The 21,409-nt window shown below is 30.5% G+C and overlaps 1 protein-coding gene across 1 annotated transcript in view; it reads right to left on the bottom strand.

The window, feature by feature from the left end:
• LOC106460761 (putative homeodomain transcription factor 2) overlaps positions 1-21,170 on the bottom strand; it is a 60,428-nt gene extending 39,258 nt beyond the window's left edge. The window contains 7 exon segments of the mRNA XM_022387538.1: positions 2,504-2,573; positions 3,198-3,254; positions 5,264-5,397; positions 11,651-11,761; positions 13,414-13,495; positions 19,669-19,751; positions 21,005-21,170. Of these exon segments, the coding sequence (XP_022243246.1) occupies positions 2,504-2,573; positions 3,198-3,254; positions 5,264-5,397; positions 11,651-11,681 (292 nt within the window). The 5' untranslated portion in view covers positions 11,682-11,761; positions 13,414-13,495; positions 19,669-19,751; positions 21,005-21,170.
• Positions 21,171-21,409: the final 239 nt, after the last annotated feature.

Raw genomic sequence — 21,409 nt, 5'->3', positions numbered from 1 at the left:
GACCCTCAGATTGCGAGTCAAGCACCCTAACCACCTGGCCATGCCGGCCATCTTGGTAGTATCCCTGAAATAATTAAGGTTGTATCACCATGGGATAAGTAAATAAACTCTGTCTAATTAATGTCTTAACTAAAAAATAAATCTTGCAGAAAGATCAGATGCTGTAGCCTGGGAGAAAAAAAATAAAGCAGTTACAAGTAAAGAAGTACAGTATTACAACAATTAAACAACTAATATTGCAACAAGAAACACAGCACAAATAAAATGCTTATTACTATTATCATAATTTCATTTTTTGTTACTCATCAACACAAAGGTTATCAAATGAATGGATGATGATAGATTTTTATAATTATAAAACCCTTCACACCTAACAAAATTAAACTGTAATATCCTAACAAAAAAACTTGTTTTTTCTACAATGTGGGCAACTTGTTTAAACCAGAAACCTCTGAAAATGGTTCTAAATTACAGTTTGGCATGACATTCAGGTACATCTGCTTTACTCTCTCTGAAGCAGCTTGGTATTTAGTCTTTTTCCTTAGGATTAATATAGTCTTTAAAAAATTTAGTATGATATAGTACCATTCATAACAAAAACATGGTTCCTTTTAAGTAAACTAAATTTTCTGTTTTGTTCATACTTATAGTTTCTGTTTGTTTTACTCTGTTTCAAGAAAGCTCTTACCTTTACTTTTTTCCAGCATGATGTACATTTTAAACTTTTAATATTTAAGAATATTTCATTTGCTAAAATGAGGCATGTATTATAATTGCATTTTATACCATTTTTCCTAAATGTAGTTTATTACAAAAAAAGGTTTTAACAGAAGTCAGAAATCAAGTACTAAACACACACAGAATGCCTTCTTCAACAATAACACAAATGTTTGATGTTTTAATACCTAATCCTCAAATTATTAATCACAATGTCTGGCCTGTTCTAAGTTTACAAAACAAGAATTCATCCTCATTATTTAAAATAGTTATATCAGTTAAAAAAAAAATTAATTTGATGCAGACTTATTATCTTGGATTTATACAAAGTTGATTTCAAGTTCACACATAATTTTGATAATAATCATGGAATTATACTGAAATCAATGAACAATAAAATTGTGAAATTTTGAACAAATAACTGGTAAAGGCTATCTTTGTGTAGGAACAATATAATTTCATTGGTGGAGAAATGCAATTATAAATAGACAAATAGATTACTACTGCTCAATTTCCCAGATTTATCTTATTGTGACTTTAGTAGTGCACATCTACAAAACAACATTACTCTGAATTGACTTTTAACAACACTTACATATCATGTAGCACAGTTTTTTAACTCTACCAGCATGAGTCATGGGTCAAAAACCATGTCATCATGTTTGTTGACTCGCATTCAAAATTTTATTGAACTACTATTTTATCAATGTATGCCAATAAATTTGGTATCAAATTGTAGATTATAATTCAAATTTTAGTATTATACATTAGTTAATTTCTTATTTAAAGGTAAATATTAAAAAAAATCCTAAATATCGATTTTTGAGTGTCACATGGTATGTTGAATGCAGCATTGGTTCAAACTAGATGTCTGTGATGTCCAAATACAAAGTCTATAGTTTCTTACCAATTACATATTTAAATTACCATTGTTTACAAGCTAAAATGTAAAATAAGGACCTTCTATCTTTTCTATTTTCTGAGATATTAATATATATATTAAATCAACCATGGTGGCCCTATCCACCTCTTCAATGTTTGAAAATACCTGCTTACATAAACCTTCTTTGCCCAATGACGTGTGTATAACCAATCAAAAGCTCAGAATACCCCCCTAGTGGTTTTCACAGCCTCTTTAAAGCATTTGTGTGGCAAACTCTTTCTTTTCATGCTAGATTCCAAGTGATAATGTAAGACATTAGTGAGCTCAAAATTTCATACTTTTTTAGACCCAAATACAGCTTAGTTACTATAGTGGAATTTTGTGGTTTTGATATAGTAATTTATGATTTTTTCTTATTTCAAAATGTATATATGAAACCTAAAAAAGTTATTTCATTTCACATCATCCACATGTGAAATTTGATAAGGCTTAGCAACCTATGGCAAGCAGCAAACGAGTACAAAGTTTGTAACTAGAAGAGAGAATTATTTGCTATACTTTTTAAGAAAAATAAGTTTAAGTACTTATTTGTAAATAGTAATAATGCATGTATATATATATAAAATGTATTATAACTGAAATGTGACTGTATTTTATAAAATACTAGTCCATTACAACACAGCCAAGACAGATCACTTTGTAAAGGCCAGTTTTCTGTCACTAGGATAAATATAATGTTCCCACTTTATACATAATGTTTTAGCTTTATTTGTAACTATTTTTGGCCTAGTTGTCTGAATAGTTTTAATCCTCCAGGATAAGGAGATATGTTTTCTTTCCTTTAGTTGTGTTACTTGTATACATGTTAATATTATTTTAAGGCAAATGATGTCTAAAACAAACCTCGAACCAAGTCAACGTCAATTAGATCTGCTTTGATTTTAGCTGTCTTCTTGGGTATAGCATTCACTCCCTATGAATAAAATAAAATGACAACTTTGATACCTTTTGAAACTACAATTGATGACATACTTCTATACTTTAATAAGACAGAATCATTTAACTTATTCATATCTACTATCATTTTTATGTAGAACTACTTATAAATCATACTTTCTTTTTATAATCATATAAAAAATTCACAAATTCTAGTAATGCAATGTACTAATAAGGTACACTGATGTCCTCTTCTTATTTTACATACCGTGTACAAACTTTCAAGAACAAAAGTTACATCAATGGTTTGTTGCTGATACCATATTGACACCACAATCTACATTACAATAACACAAAGTTTTGGTTTAAGAATTAGTTCAATAACCATTCACAAAACAGTATTAAATGGGTATCTGAAAATTACTTTATCACATTCATATCATACAATGCTTAATTTTAATTGTTTGTTTGTTATAAAGTTAGTGGAAGCCTCATTTCATCATTCACATAAAACTTTATACACAAATATGCATATGTGCATGCGTGTATTTAGATATTTAACAATGAACATTATTTATCATGGGGTCACAACCATATTTTGTTTGCCCCCCAAAAAAAAGTCCAATCTTGTTTATCAACCATTCAGTAAAGGAATACTTACCCGCAGAATACGTTGTTCAACAGATTTTTCCCACAGCTGTTTATCATATGCTCCAATCTTAAAAAGAATGGTGCACCTATATATATTTGTTAAAAATCATTTTCATACATATTCAATTCATCAATTTCTCACACATAGTTGACTTTCTTTCCTAAATCACCATAAAAACAACATCATTCAATACAATAAACTTAATTTCAACAATCTGTTTTGTAGGCCTACATGTACTGGGTGAACCAAACAAAACATATGTTTGAAAAATTACTTTTTTTCTTTCAGGCTTAGAGTGAAGAACACACAATGACATATAAACTGACTGCAGAGGAACAGTGTTTCATCATATAGTACTATTGGAACTACAGCTACTGTCTTTTACATTGTATAATCATTGAATAATTGATAATAAAATAGGTTTTTCTCTCAAGTGTATATCTTTTGGACCACTCCATATTTATATATATTTTTCTAAAACTAAATGTGATGTTTAGAAAAATTATGTACAGACAGCTCTTCAAATATCCTATACATTCCACTTATTGAATGATCAAGTGGGCAGAAACAATGTCCATTTATTCATTTTTCTAGCAGTTGTCCATTCAAAGCTTTTATGGAAAGATTCACAAGTATACTACATTCATTATAAAACAGCCATCAATTTCAAACAATGTATGAGTGTTAACATCTTGAGATACCTTACCTACAAGCACAAGCCAGTATAAGCCTAAGTTTTGAAAAATTTACATGGTGATAAAAAAGAAAGAAAAATGTCAGCATGTTATTTAAATTTCACAGTATTAAAATCTCTTACAGACTGACAAAGATTTCAACTACATACATTAAATATTTTTTTTATACTATTTCAAGTTTCTTGTTGAACTATAAAAACTTATACATCCACATTGAATTACTGGAATAAATCCAATAAAAATAAATGCTTTACCATTATATGTTCTGTTGATTTTGTTAAAGAAATATAAAAAGTTAGAGAGTACACATACAAGATTCAAATTAAAAAAAAGGGGGTAACTGATGTTTAGTCATGACGAAACTTCATACACTAACTGAGTTTGGCAACTGAGTTTTGGAAGATATCAAAGGAAATTGTACACTATTTTCCAGTAACAGACATTTCCAGTTTTTTTCCTAAAGATGGACACATGAAAGAAATGTTGAAGTCTGGTTTTCAAGATTATCTCCTAATATTCCACCAAGATCTGATGGTTGGTTAAACCAGAGTACAAGGGTGACTGATTGAATCCTCATGCTCTGCAAGTTTGTACTGACTCTTGCAGTTTGGATAACCACACTCATCTTGATTGTGATCTGAAGGAGAAAAGTGTAATCATTATCTTCTAGGATGTTCTAGTAATGAACAGCTGTTCTCTTTCAGTAAAATGACTGGATTAATCTCACAGCAGCAAAATGTGATTAGAACCAAACATTCTAAGAGCATTTTGTTTCTTGGAAGCTGTTTCAAGACACATGAATATCCAGGTTACCTTTTGTAATGCTCCAAGAGTTTAAGCTATGATTATTGCACCATTATATGCATAAACATATGGTTTTTCAGAGTATCGAGTGGCTTGAGTATACTTACTATACCAAGATATCCCAAACAAAGCTTAAAGTTTTTCTGACATTCACTGCTAATGTCCAAACTCTGATCATACCGCATTCATTGTTGCCTTTCCATCTTGTTTCCAATTTAATATTCTGTTCTTGCTAGTATCATTCTCTGTGCTTCAGACTACCACACAGCTGTAGTCCATGCTGATATCATTTAAACAAATGCTGCTTCTGGCATATCAGCAATTTTTACAGGCTTGATTGCACGTGCATCTGCCAGAAAGGGGGAACATGCTGTATAGAAGAAAAGCATAGTAGAGATGTCTAGTCCTTATATAAACAAATACTAGACATTAAGAAATGTGATGTGCATGCCCAAGTGCTGGCTTGACTGTCTATAGGAAAGAAATCCATGTCTATTAAAGCTGTAATAAAACTCTTTATCCAACCCTTATATATGAATTTATTTGATGGACAAATAGAAAATATGCATACACTACCTTTTTTTGATACCAATTTAGTGCTTTTCCTAATTCCATCATATCCTGGACATCTACATCACAAGTTTGAGAAAAACAACAACAAGAGGAAATATCTGTGGCTGGATTTACTGTGTCAGGACAATCTGAAAAACCTGAAAGGTATTCTAAAATTTATTATGTCCAAAATCACAAAATTATTTATATAATTAAAGTAATACTCATTCCCAGAACAAAATGTTAAAAATAACAAATAAGCTGAAACAAGTATACCAATTTCAGTTTTATCAACTTGCAAGTAAAAGTTTTGTAGGAACTTTCCTTAATAACACACTAAAGTAAAATAAAAATATATCTTGCTTAACAGAATTTAAGAATTTATTTTTTCAAATGTTAAGTGTTGTTCTTAGGCAAGATGTTCAAACTACAAACCTCATATTAAAAATAGTTTCCACAATACATTGAGGTAATGTGTAAAATAGACTGATGTATTACTTTCTGTAACCAGTCAAAAAACTTGTCTACTGTTTTGTAGTATAATTATATTGTGTCCTGTTTTACCTGTGTAAAAAGGACTGTTTTATGGCTGTCACACAGAGCAGAGACTCTTCTGGATTTTTATCATCTATTTGTGATTGATCAGCTACAGGGAAAATGTGAATCCTGAGAGCAGATTTTGTCATTTTCAGCAATTAGCCTTCTGCTTTGAAAGGAACAAGACCTGCAGTAAAGTGCTGCCTTTTCATGTAATTCTTTTTTATTGAATATGCTAACCTTGCATTGCCATAGCTTAACTTTATTTTTCAAGTTAGTTTTAGTTTAATTTCACTTAATTCCATCTTTTCAACTGAGAAGATTAAATGCACACAAACTTCTTGGCCGAACTGTGAAAAATCGTAACAGAACATTTGAAACAATATTTCAGAATCATATACTGATAAACTTATGGTAGCATGAAAACAAGATGTACTGCTTCATTTAAAGCAAATACAAAATACTAGTACATTGTACATTTTATTTACCTTTTTGTTGTTTTCCTGTAATAATGTATTGTACTAATATTACATTGACCATTTAGTTGTAGTAATTCATTCTTTGTGACTGTAATTCAAGTTTGCACAACACCTGTGCATTTACATAATTATTTCTAGTCCTGTATTTATACAAAAGTTTGTTTTTCCAGTTTACAGAATCAGTGGCTAGTTAAATTATATTCTGCATAGTAATATGTAAGGTATATAAAACAAAAATATCAATTTTGACAAAGAGTTTAGTGCTAAAAATCATATATTAGAGCCAAAAGCCATTGATCTGTGATGTCAAACTAACTAAACTTATGCTTATATAAGTAATCAGTAGAAAAACATTGGTGTAATTTTTAAAACTGGTGTCTGGTGTGTAATAATTACGAATTTTAGACACTTTTACAAGATACACTGTGATTTTGGATGTATGCTATTGCAAATGCATAAATGTTTAAGAGAGTATATATATTTTACATACAGGTTAATTATGTAAATTTAAAGAGAAAATGAATGATGTATTTATGTACTCTGTAAGTAACTATCCCTTCTTTTATAGTTAGTTTTATTATTTTATACTTGTTATAAGTTATTCTTTTTTAATCTATAATTACACTTATGAAGCTTATGTTCCATTGTTGACTTAATGCATGACTAATCTCAATCTCCAAACAATCTGAAACTTGTGAGATGTTAGGGATTTTGAATGAAAACATTTTTAAAAGGAAGGGCAATCAACTGATAATTAAATACAATCTAATCACTATACAGTTTAGACTATAGTTTTCTGAAGTGTTATTAGCCAACAGGGTTGAAAACCTTAATTTGTGGCCACTCTATAAGGCTAATATTCAGTTATTTACAGATGCCCTACTTGAGAGAAGTATAATGTAGTTTATATTTTGTTTTCATTTATGCTTAATTATTTGTTCTTAGATAAAGAGTTTTGAGAATTTCAAGAAGTCTAGTGTGTAACTAAAAGAAATCACTGTAGAGTTGTAACAATTTGAAGTTATTTTATAGAGCATTCTTTGCATTTCTCAGATTTTGGAACCTTCAAACAAAGAGGGTAATGCATTAACTATCATTTGTAACTGATTACACACAGGGAAGAGGCATGTTCAAGAAAGGTCTAGATAATGGGTGTTCTCATATCCTTTATAACGATTGATTAAAGTATTCTGTTAACTAGAAGTGTGTGGACATTACTTTCATGAAAAAAATTATACTTGGTCCCTGAATCTGTATACTGATCAATTATTTGTTTAAAATGAAGCATATTTAAAACTGTGCACTGTTTCATTGCATTCTACTGAATAGTTTGGAAAACTGCAATAATCTTCAAGTCATTAAGTGAGATTTTCCATTACTTCAAGAACAAGAACATCAAATTCAAAGTGACTGACAAATACACATTTTGTAACTAAACTGAGGTCTCAGTAATGCCACTTGAATGAGGAGACATTTGAGAAAATCTATGATGTGCCTATAACAAATCCTTAAGATCTATGTGGGCTTTCACAGTAAGTCACAATAACAGGGTAAAGTGATTTGTAATGCTTTGTCTGTTGTAACCAATCTTGCATACAATCACTCATATGTGACAAAATAGAGTTGTCTGAGGTTGTTTATAACTTATAGAAGATGAGACAACACTAGGAATACACTTTGTGGCAATCATCTTTGTCAGCAGCTGAAGAACAATTCTTGATGAGAACAATTTCCATTTGCTGGGGCTTTTGCTTTCATCTTGTCCTACTACCAGTTTATAAGGTACAGAGGTTAAGACTTGAGGAAAGATGAATAGATTGAAAGAGAAAGAGAGAGGTTATTCATGAATAGTTACTATTAGTGGTTTAAACCACTTATTTGTTTTTGTTACAACTTTTCAGAAATACTAAAAGGTGCAATGAAACACAAATCAAAGGGCATTAAAAAAATCAAAGTAGTAATCTTACTATTATGATTACACTTATGTCTTGTAATTGTGTGTAAAACCAATAAAAGAAGTTAGTGATGTTAAAGAGGTACTAACATTATTTATGCTAGCAATATTTCTTGATGATAATATGTAAAGTATTCAGTAATAAATTCACATCTGTAAAGAAAAATTACAGAAAACTTTTCATAAAATAATTATCTGGAAAATTAACATTTCTCAGTCATAACACAAATCTTTTATGCAGTCCGTAAAATCCTAGTTTACTTTTAAAACATTAATAAAAAATGTATTTTTTAAGCTTTATATAATTTTTTAAAGTCTTAATTTTATATATAGCCTCTGGACAAAAGCCATGTGACTGCTATATTTTTGAAATATATAAATGTAATGATGTACTTTTTCTTCTTGTTATTTCCGCATACCATGTTCAAGTACATGTACATGTACCATTGTAAAAACTAAGCTAAAAGAATAATACTTGGCAGGTGTGTCTTCTTCCATGCATGCCACTGCCAAAATAGCCATAAGGCTTTAAACTAGAGAGACTACACACACACTTGCCTGGAGCTGTCAGTGTTGATGAGCTTTTTTTTTTTTTTTTATGAGTTTGTTTCTTTAAAGCAATGAGGTCAAGATAAACTGGAATGTTGTTACCCCAAGACGAGCTACTATTTTAAGTTCAGCTATCACATATCACAGACTACGTTTTTGAAAAAACTTGAAGATCTACATGTAATTCTTCTACAAAATTCATTTAAATATCATTTCAGTATTCAACATCAACTTTTGTTTTTTAGTACAGACAATGTGCTTATATGAAAAATATTTGCTAAGAACAAAGGTATATGAAGAAAAAAACCTCATCTATTGCTTCTAACTGTTTACAAACAAATACATTGCAACTACCAAAAGTAGAATTGATATTTTTTTATCCTTCTTATTTACTGAACTCACATTTTTAGGCTATTCTAAGAGCATGTATCTGATATCATGAGTAAACAACCTTAGTAATGTCAAGACTTTAAATCTATTAAAAATCTTTAGATATATTCATGGGACAGTAAAGAACCACAAAATTGTAAATATAGTTACATGTGTGCTGCACTAACTTTGATATAGGTGAATGAGTACAATATATTAAAACAATATTGAATAAACAAGTCAGCAAGTGATGTGACAACAACAGCCTACATAAATTCATAGAGGAAAGGAATGTATAAGAACTATATTTTAACACTGTTTGTCATTTCATAGGTAGTGTGATACCACCTAAAACTGATCACTTTTGGCAAGGCTTTCTAATAGCCCCTTCTGACAAAAAATATTCATGCACTTAGATCATAAAGATATATATTCAGATTACATGTTTAGAATTTCAAATATAGGAAAATCCCTTGTACTTAATGGCACTAGAAAACAAAGAAATATTAATCAACTTGAAATGCCAGGACCATCCAGAAAAAGACCTGCATCAAGTTGTATCCCAATTATGGTAAGCAGTATGACTTCTTGTTAACTGTTGAGAATTCACAAACATAAAAGTCAGAAGTTAAGCTGTCCCTGTGTCCCAGGCAACAGCATACAACATAACCATAGTATCTCCATTTGGAAAAGCATCCAACAGGATATGGGTTCACCTAGATTAGGCTTCCAGTAATACCTCCCATTCAAGCATCACATCTGTCAAATAGATGGAGAATGAAATGGGTATTCATTATAATATTCCATATGAAAAGATACCAGTCAAATGGATTGTGGAAAGTCAGAAAGTAGGAGCACCGTACTTTGGACATGACAGCCTTACAACAGAGCCTTTTGCAATGGATACAAATATACACAATAAATGTTTGAATAATTCCTTGGAGTTGGCCCAAGTTCTGAATAAAAATCAACAAATAACAAACAAAAGTAAGAAACTAAATAAATCTTGTAATAACCAAAAGAATGAAGATCAAACTTTATATCATTTCAATAAAAGAACATGTGATCAAAGTGGCAGAAAGCCATTTAGTTCATTCGAATTACCCCTTCATTCATCAAAATCAAACTGAAATGTAGCTCTTCATATTCCATTCATAATTCTAAAATAAATTAAACTATTAGCACACATTAATCTTTACGGAAAAATAAAAGATAACAAAAAAGTATTATTGCAAGCATTTATACATTTCAAATAAAATGTCATTAACACAGGAAACATAAATATATACCATACTATTATTATATGTACAAACTATATTCGTGCAGAAATAAGGAAATATATTTTTTTTAATTTAAATATACAAGTTAAATATTTAAAAAATAATTTCTAAAGCACAGGTAGTAGTGTTGAAACAAAGCTAGTCATTATTACGTAAATGTAAAAAAAAATAGATAAAAATAAGAAAATCTCTGATTTAGGTGTAATTATTGATAAAATTCTAAAGCTTTCACCTGAGTATTTCACTGGTGCAAGTATTAAAAAAAGATTGTGGGTTCAATTTATAGAAATTTAAAATGTATAGTAAACTTGTATAAAACTGGTGAGGCCTCATAATGATTATCTATATGTAGTTTTTAAAATACACAAGTTCAAGTGACTTGACTATGAGGTTACAATTGTGATTTTCTTTTCAATAATTTAATTGTGGATCTTCCTGATTCTAAAATACTAATAAAAATGTCAATGAATCTTTATGTTACACAGAACAATTAAACATTATCAGTAAAAATACATCATAAATGCAAATAAGTATGACTAAATTACTTATATTTTCTCCTTTGATATATTTCTCATTTAAGTGTGTATATAAGCAATAAATGTAAAACATATAGTGAAACAAGAAGTAAAAAATGCTAATTTTCACAACCATATTCATTTTGATTAGTTTAAATAACTAGATTTAGTTTATTTTTTAAGTCTATTTAGAACAATATAACATTTTTTGCACTATCATAGAAATATATATATATGTATATATATACACACCGTAGTCTTGTCTATTACAAAGCAGTCACTAAGATTGTTATTGTCAGTGTAACCTACACAATAACAACCTAATACACAAAACAAATTATCCAGGATTCAATTAACCTTACCCAGAATAAAAGGATTACTTTTTTTTTAAGTCTAAGAAGATGACTCAATGATATGATCATTCAGTCTTACTATAATCAATAGAAAACTTTATTACATGAATTAATATCACTATTTCAGTTTTAAACAATTGTGTTTTTTATAAGCTTTTTGGTGGTCATAAAAATAGTATAGTAACAACAATTGCACCATATTGAAATTAAACTTTAACACTGTAATAAAAAAATGCTGTTCAAAATCACTTTTATTGTGTTCATGTCCTGTGGCAGAGGTATCACAGTGATTAAAGAAATTAAGTCTTTGTGCCTTAGATGTGAAAAACAAATGCTGAATAGGAGACATTATAAGAACTAGTATAAAACACCCACACTTAGCTGCAGGGTTCAAAGGCCTTCTCATGATTCACAGAGGCCCCAAATGTACTAATCCAGTTCCTCCATTTTCCCCAATTACTTCTATAACTACTCCAAGGAGAGTCCTTAACCTAAAAAAAAATTATTAGGACACCTACCCATGGTACTACATACAGCATGTGTGTTAAGTTTGTTTCTGCTAGCTTATAATTTGGTGTACAAATATAGAACCTCCCAAGATCTCAAGGGTTGAGGGTAGACTAGGAATGGGAAACTATGATGACAGATTCGGGCTTAGCAACCCTGAAAACCTAATTTTAGACTCCAACACACCTGGGTGACCTATGAGAAGACATGCCAACTCCCTTTGTAGGGGGCTAGGTAATGAAAAACACCACCCCCCCAGCCCATTTTGAGTCCACCTGCCAAGTTTGGTTCTGACAGCTCCAGAACTATCAGAGGAGTTAGCTGGACATACATAAATTGGTTCAAGCTGAATTAACATAATATGCCCAAATTATCAATAATTAATAATTTTGAACATACAAAACATGCACTTTTTTTTTCCTTTACACTTGAGTCATCTTAAATTATTTGAACTATGGCCAAAAATACAATTACTAAAATGTTTAGTGAATAAGATTTCCACACAGTGAACAAACCTTGTTTTATAGAAGTATTATTGTTATTTTGTAAAACTAGAGTGAGAAGATAAAACTTTGTGATTTTAAGCTGTATGGCAAGATGCTTTGCTATGTAAAGTTTAGGATTTTTTTATTTTTGTGTTTAAAATTATGTAATATTCTGTTTGTATTTAAGTTGAAGTACATGGACTGTGTCAGGTAGCTTTACACATAATGTTGTACCAATACATCAATACTTATACTGTATTGTTTTTATTGCATTACAATGACTGATACAATGATCCCCCGTATCAATATTTTTTAAGTAAAATATGATTGCTAAGTAATCGTGATTATGCATTAAATTCTGTGAATATTGATAACCACGTAGTATATTCATTATTAGTATCCTAACAACCTCACCGTCCACTCACTGTTTGTAACTAAGGAAGTTTTTTTTTCTAGCCAATGGAAGTTGAATAGAGATAGGTTACCTTTGTGGTAACAGCATTAAGATGTGCCCTCAAACCACAACATGTAGAAAAACCTCCACATACAGAACATTCTTCTGCAATTCCAAGTTTCAGTTTATTGTGATTGAAAAAGGTTCTTCTGTAGATTCAGAACATTAAGAAAAATTTCTTCCAAGAAATGTGAATATATTTGAGGTTTATTTCTTATGATTTACAATAATTGTATTTTTATTTTAAAGAATAAATAAAGGAAACAGCAGCAAAGCATGTTGTAAAATTTATATGACCAAGAGTGCTCTTCAGTGTTATTACTGCAAAGATTTCCACTAAGAAATGGGTGGTAATTGTGTGACTTATATTCATACATATATATCTTTGTTTGAGTTGTGCACGTATGTGGGGGAAGAGGCTAATACCAGTACTTTAGATTTTTAAAAGAAAGCTAATGAAATGTGAAAGGAGCATGTTCTAAGTGTTAAACAATATTTTACACTAAACCACTTTAGTGCTTTTACAGGTGAAAGAAAATTGATTCCTAAGCTGATCAATTTCTTGAAAAAAAACAGGTTTCTCATTATATTTATGTAACTTAAAGACAACACGAGATAATTTATTCATTCAAGGTTGTTCTTTCACACACACACATCTTGGGAAAAGTATAACTTTAAACTCACTCTACTACTTACAAAACTGTTGATTCCCCTCATATAGTCCTGGCCTCCACTACTGCTGATGGCAACTCATTCAACAAATCAATCACCTTGCTAACAAAAAGTTTTGAAAACTTATCAAGAATGAAGACATAGCCCTAATGAGACATATTTAAAAACAAATGAAATAGTATGAAGCTTTAACTGTTATATATAAAAGCCAATTGTCTGTGTCGCTGAGCAACAAAACTATGACCTGATATTGTTGTCTTAAGTATGTATATAATACTTTGAATGTTCAGGAGGGCTAACTTGAATTCCACTTTTTAAAATCATCTTATGTTTTAATATATGCATGTAATTAGTTTGGTGTAGATATTTTGAAGATCTTGGTGTGTTTTAAGAACATCTAAGTTAGAAGTTAGTGACCATAATTTGCATGTTTTTATTAGGTTTTCATATTGTCATTAGTCTTAAGTAATGATGGCATTTGAAATTCATTTTTAGATTTACACTTTGTGACAGAATTTTTACCATAAACCTTTGGCCTATTGGTTTTGGGTACTATAAGTCATAAACTCTGACATACTACTATTTTTTTTCTGCTGATTAAAATCTAACATAAATAAAAGCTAGCTGTCATTCTCTGTGTGTGTGTATAATGCTCATAGTATGAGTAATTTTTAATTTAAGTTGCACCATTCTTATTGATTTTTTGAGAATATACTTGAAAATTATTTGTGATTGTTTTATTTTTATGATGAAGGGGGAAGTTTGGTGAACAAAGCTTGCTGAAAAGGAATCAGGAGCCCCCAGGATTTTTTTTACAAAACTTCAACCCCTCATTTCTTAATGGGTCCAGCAAAGCTAGTTTATTATAATTCTCTAGTCACTAAAGAAATATTTTTACAACTGAAAAACTGACATTGTGATTCCTATTTCACAATAAAATAGTCAAGGGAGGATTGGAAAAACTAATATTCCTTATCCAAAAATTTATTTCAGATACATACTCACCTCTGTACTAATACAAGCTCTTACCTTGCATGACTGCTGTGTAATTTCCCGAGCATGCCACAAGCTTTGAACAAAGCTCGTACCCTTACATGTCAACTTTTGTGCCAGCCTATGAAGTAACCATCATCAGACTATAGCCCTCCACCAACAGGAGAGCAACACGTCCTCCATGCTCAGTAATCTCCATGAGCACTAACACAAGAACACAGGTTCATTTTTTACAAGGCAAAATAAATGCACTAGAAGTGGGGAAGAAGGATAAGAGATGGCTCAAAGAGATAAGTATCTTTCAGAATTACATTTTCAGGTAATGAAAATGTTGAATTCAGAAATATTACTCACCTTTCTGCACCACAATAAGCTAGAATCCCAAAGAAGATGGTGGAGGGGCTGGTGCAGAGAAAAATGAGCTCCTTTCTGAAAACAGCATCAGAAATAGAATGCAAAAACAGGTGTGAAAACAAAAGTAGTGAAATACAAGATGGAACAGGCTCAACTGAAGAAACAGAAGCAGGAGGTCAGGATTCCTGGATTTGTGATCAGAATGGAACCAACCACATCATGCACAATGGTGGTTACATCACTGACCATTAGTGTCTCCAGCAGTCATGGCAGTATTGAAGGACTCCTGTGAAGGAGTGTTAAGAACCTTAGGAGATTTCAGAAATGTAGGAACATGAATGCATAATCCAATTAATTAACCAAAATGATATTATGATGGCCTGTTTACACGAAATATATAGAATATCTTTTTTACTGTTATTAGTCAGAAAGAAAATGAGGCAGGTACAGTAGCAGGACACAGGTCTAAAGATAACCTTGAAGAGTACTGTATGAAACCTGTATGTTGATTTAAACAATTGGAACAGACAATGGGATGTGTGTTCCCTAAAATACACAGTCAATTAAAAGAAAATCAAATTGAAAATAATTTGAATAAAAGTTCTAATTTATAAATTTAAAATTTGGTGTCATTCTTTCATATAATCAATAAAATTAAGGATAGAAAAACAGAAATTATTACAAAAGATTAAAACAAAAATTGCAAAAATTCTGGTAAATTTAATAAAAAAAAGTCTGAACACAAGCAGTGCCACGAAATAAATGAGCCTGTGTTCATGTGCTAGTGTTTATAAGGATTACTGTGTATGGAGGATTTGTAGCACTCCTATTAGTGGAAGGCTACAGTAATAATATCATAGGTTAGTGCAGAGAGAGTTTTTTTAAAGGCTTGTGGCATGCACAGGAAATTACAGGGCAGTGCACATGAGGTAATAGCTCTTTGTGGTGCAGAGAGGTGAGTAGCATTTTATGAAACTATGAGCTTATTTAGTTTATTTATATTGTTAGCAGGGTCTTAGAATTTTCTAGACCACCTGTGACCCATTGGGTCACCCACTATTCAGAGGTTATGAAGAATTCAAGCTAATTTCAATATTGCATCGAAATGAAGGTTTATTTTGAGATAATTTAATTAAATATTTCAATCCATTCATGTTTTTCATAATTCAAAAAAAGATATTTGATTGTTGATCAGGAGTAAAAGGAAAGACCATTTCATTTTTCAAAAAAGTGAAGTCAGAGTTTTCAGGTATTGTGATGGATTAGTTCATTATGTTGTGGTCTTTCCTCTTAAACCTTCTACAAATAAGAAACAGTAACACTTTATTTTTTCTTCGAACTACCTACCATAACCAAGGTACATTATTGAGAAATTCTTCAAGATCTTGTTTTTGTCATCTTATGCCTTTTAACGAAGATGGGAACATTGACAGGGAAATAGATTTGAACAAAGAAGTTTCATATAAAGAACGCAAATGGTAGTGTGATGTAAACTTACTCATGCTAGAAATTTTCATACAAGTGATCTGAAAAATGGCGCTAACTCTGTAACCCGTGGCCCAATTTTAACAAAACTTGTTTTATTCTGTTTCTATTCTCATTTCATTACAAATATCGTGCTATTGTGCACCGTTTTTGCTGTATTTAATTACAGACAAACAAACAGTTTTATTAGTATACAGATTGTCAAGAAGTATTTCAAATGCTGGCATTTAATTAATGATTCTTAGCACAGTTTGAAAAATAAAATTTCCTAGCCTTTCCTCCTTGAAGTGCTTTGACAGGTCTTCTGTTTTTTTGGATAAGGGAACAGAAGGTGATAAGTATCTTTATTTTCAATAAGCTTTTGATAATATATCTCACAAGAGATTAATTGTTAAGTTCAATAAATATAGCATTGATGAAAAAGTTAAGGAATAGATATAAAAGTAAAAGAGATATAATTAGAGTTGGGTGATTAGTGGAATTTGTTAATTGAAGCTTATCGAGCTCATTAATTGACTATATTCAACTAATCAATATCTCTTACAAAACTTGAATAATTGAAATAATCAAAAATAGTAATAACCAGAAACACTAATTATGATTAATTGATTATTTTTGTGAGCCTCGACACTAATTAATTAAGCTAAACAACTCTGGATTAATGAAAAATAATAGTGAGAAATCATAATTAAAATATTTAAATTACTTGAATAGTTGGAATAATCAAAAAACAGTACTAATCATAAACTCTGACTTCAATTAGTTGAATATTTTCAGGACATTAATTTATGTAAGTGAAACTCAATAGTAATTGATTATTTAGTTAATCACCTAGCTCTAGACATATTAAATACACATTTCTGACTTGAGAGAATTTGGCTAGTGGAATCTCCGAAGGACAATGGTATTAGAATTTGAAAACTGCCCATCCAAATTTAAGAAATGTAGTGTTGAATGAATAAAATAACTACTTTCTGGTAGTATACAGGGTCATGCTCTCCCAGAAAAAACTTTAGATGTTCTGAGATGTATTCTGATGCTTTTCTGAGAAGGATTAAATAAACATTTCCCAGCTTTTACATCCACTGATTCATACTTTTTTTTGTGTGTTCAGCAAATGAAATACCAAAATCAAGAATTTTACGTTTGCAAACTTTTATTTCAGCTGCATATCACTACATTCTTCTGTTCTGCTTAAAAAAAGATTAAGTGCATCATTCAAGTAGAAATTTTGAATGTGGACAAGTTCGTAACCTATTCTAATTGAGTATATGGGAAATAACAAAATACAATGTTTAGGGACAACAAGGAACCTATAGATCCATTTAGGCTGTCCCATCCTCTAAACGAAACTTAAACTATTAACTAAAAATAAATGGTGGCAAAATATTCTGATTACTCAAAATCTTTATTTATTGAACATTATTTTAAAGTTTATTGTATTCAAACATTTGTTTGTTGAACTTTGAGCAAAGCTATGTTGGGGCTATCTGTACTAGTCATCTCTACTTTTGAAGTGATAGACTAGGGGGAAGGCAATCAGTCAACACCAACCACTGCCAGCTCTTGTCAGACCAAATAGTTGGACTTGACTGTTACTCTTATAATGCATCCTACTGGTTCCCATAGGGCAGAGCACTATTTTTTTTTTACGATAATGGAATCTCAGTTCACAGTCTGGCACACTAGCCACTGGGCCACACTTATTTCTTCAAACAATATGCATATATAAATTTGCTTATAACTTGTTGAAAATAAACTATATTTCTTACACATAAATGATCTTAATCAAGGATATTATTAGCAAACATATTGCCATCTTGCCTGACAAAGGTATTGTTGATACCACTTTGAAATGTGGGTTTACTGTTTAACTTTTGTCTGCTTTAGTACTGCTTTTAATGATTTATAGCTGGAAGTGGTAAATATTACAAATGGCAAAATAAAGTATCAAAAGAAATATGTTAATAAAAATCACTACAGTTGAAACTGACTGAATATACAAAATGGAACTTTCTGATCATCTCTATGATGAAAAGAAGTATTTTGGAAATTTCACATCCTAAGAAGTGATAGAAATACTGAGTAAAATTATATTCACTTTTTTAATCAAAAGCTATATACTGTTTAGTAATTTTATCTGAAGTTTTATATAATTTAGTTATATATTATCACTGTGAGAAGAAGAAAAAGCAGGGGATATCACTGACACACCTCTGCTCTGGACAAGGTTAAAGTTCTCATTTGAAAATTACCATTTGCAATTTTTTGAGGAAATAAGGTCTGGTTTCAGATTTACTATGAAATGACTATTCAACTCAGTCATGGTCAGAATATCAGTCGAAGTACTGAATGACATCAACACTTGTAAACAATACACAAGGAAACAATAGAAGCAATCAAATACTTCATTAAGTGGCAAAGGATAAAGTTATTTTTCAATTTCTTTGTTATACACAAACATACAATGGTTTAACTGAAATTAATCTTGACAGATGGGTGGATGGGTCGCTGTCTAAAATCATGGTTAATGGTCTATTTTAGGATCTTTGTTTTTTATTATTTCTGTTAACTATTTGGATAGCTTCTTCAACATGAATTTTTTCAAATTTACTGGTAATACCAAAATATTAGGAACAACTGATTCTATGTATATTGAGAATGTTTTCGTTAAAGAAAACTGGCAGCATAAGTGATTGGGCCAAAATGTGAAAGCTTGATAACCATGTGGTGTACATTTTTTAGCTTAAATTTGTCAAAATGAAAGATTACATTACTAGTTGAGTTGGTGATTTTAAATTTGGTTGAAAAATGAAGGGGTGACTTGGTAGTCTAAATTGTCTTTCACCTTAATTACTCTGATGACCTTATCTAAAAATGAAGGGGTGACTTGATAGTCTAAATTGTCTTTCACCTTAATTACTCTGATGACCTTATCTAAAAATGAAGGGGTGACTTGGTAGTCTAAATTGTCTTTCACCTTAATTATTCTGATGACCTTATCTAAAAATGAAGGGGTGACTTGGTAGTCTAAATTGTCTTTCACCTTAATTATTCTGATGACCTTATCTAAAAATGAAGAGGTGACTTGATAGTCTAAATTGTCTTTCACCTTAATTACTCTGATGACTTTATCTAAAAATTAAGGAGCAACTTGGTAATCTAACTTGTCTTTCATCTTGATTACTCTGATAACCTTATCCAATTTTCAAGCTTTTACATCTACATTTTTGTCTAACATGTTCATATCTAATGCTCTCAATTTCTGTCATTGAATACATTAGCAATCTACTTAATCCTATGTCACATTTTTATTCCTAATGCCTAATTCTGTTAAAATATTTCTATGCTAAATACACTTCATCTTTAAGATGTTAATAACAAAATATATTAGTACTCAATGTTTGATAATACATCTTCTTGTATTATGCAATAAAACTTACTTGATATACACGGGGACAAACGATTTTGGAGAAGGTGCTCATTCAGGCCACTTCTTCATCCACTTGAACAGCCAAATGTAGCACTTTTGTCCAGCAAAAATTTGAATTAATTGAAACAGTAACATCATCAGGAAAACTGTTTTATGAATTCACACCTCTTAAGAGTAAATTTGGCTTAAGTATTTACACCTAGAATTAGAAACAATTTCACTTCTGACTTAAATATTAAAATATTTCTATCCTTCATATAATTACCTTACGAGGTATTTTTAGCATATGACATATTGAGCTTTTCCAAATGTACATCATATCAAATTCTCCTGAACTGTTGTATGTACTAGATATATTTGTGATATATTAATTTTACGTTAGTCACTTTTTTTACTTACAATCTAAAATATTAAAATATTTTTGATTAATGCACAAAAATTGAATATCAAAAGAATTTTTTCAATTACTTGAGTATTTTTTACTAGTTTACTACAAGTATCAGCACCAACACCTGATATATCACTTGAAAAAATATTACCTTGTACAATTAAACCTTCCTAAATAGCCAAATTATTATTAAATGTGTACCAATTTATTATATAAATTCTTTTACTTCATCATTAGTCTACAAAATAGGCCATGTGGTTCTTTCTTTTTAATATCTATAGTATAAATGTTATTTTGTGCAAACATCATAATGAGATGTGCTATGGGTCTAAATATTCAAGGTAAGATCCTGTGGCTCAAGTGTTACATTAAAACGCCCTTTTAACTATCTAGCTAATATATTAAGATTTTTATTTAACCATAAACTTCAAAACGCTTTCAAATTAAAGAACTCATCACCAGCTAAGTCTCCCACTTGTTTTATTTTAACCTGAAATCGAAAAATCTTACTTCTTAGTGTAGTTGTCACTTGCACGACTTGTACTGTAGTTGAAGTTGTACTTGTAAGTTGTATGTTGTAGTTAAATAAATAACTTATAAATTACATGGTACAAAAACCTGTTAAACCTGTGTACTTAATTAATTTATATACGTTGACAAATTAAATTTGATATGAAGAAGCATTTTCAACGACAAACACATCAAACTTTTAAGAGAGATACCAACCAAAACACAAGATAACAGCTGATCGATGTGGGGATTCAGCTTCACCACCAAGAACACAATGGCGAAACGTGAGCACTAAGAGTAAGAATATTATTTACAAGTTACAACATTATTAACACTGAAAAGTCCTTCCACTGTCAATACGCTTGATAAAATTATGCAAGCAACAATTCAAATTTTTGCATAAGTTAAAATGCATTTAAATTTATAAAATAAAATATATTAATTTTACCTTGTTCAAATTTCGAAACTCGAATATTGCTACCTTTTTCAAACCGAGTGTCACTATTCCGTTCTTTCAGCCTTGGTGATCATACGTGCTACATTTCGTACGTCACGTGACAGAGGAAGCGGAGCAAGTTGAGTATTTGCGCATGTTAAACATCATTCGAAATGCTGACAATACAGATAATGAACAAGAATGCGTTCGTTTATTGATCTAAGTAACCTACACCTATCTGCAGATTAGAATCAAGGTAGCTCAAGCTAACTTACTCTGCTGTTATATATTTTAGTCTGCGAAACGATAAGAACCATGGCGAACCTAGAGTAGATGGTATGGCTTCCACTTGTAACATACAGGATTAATAAACAATCAAAACTCTAAAAATAAGAAATACAGTTCAATATCATGTTT

Source organism: Limulus polyphemus, unplaced genomic scaffold, assembly GCF_000517525.1.
Source record: "Limulus polyphemus unplaced genomic scaffold, Limulus_polyphemus-2.1.2 Scaffold830, whole genome shotgun sequence".
Lineage (NCBI taxonomy): Eukaryota > Metazoa > Arthropoda > Merostomata > Xiphosura > Limulidae > Limulus > Limulus polyphemus.
The sequence above is the reverse complement of the archived record's forward strand: the minus strand, read 5'-3'. Positions and strand labels throughout refer to the sequence as shown.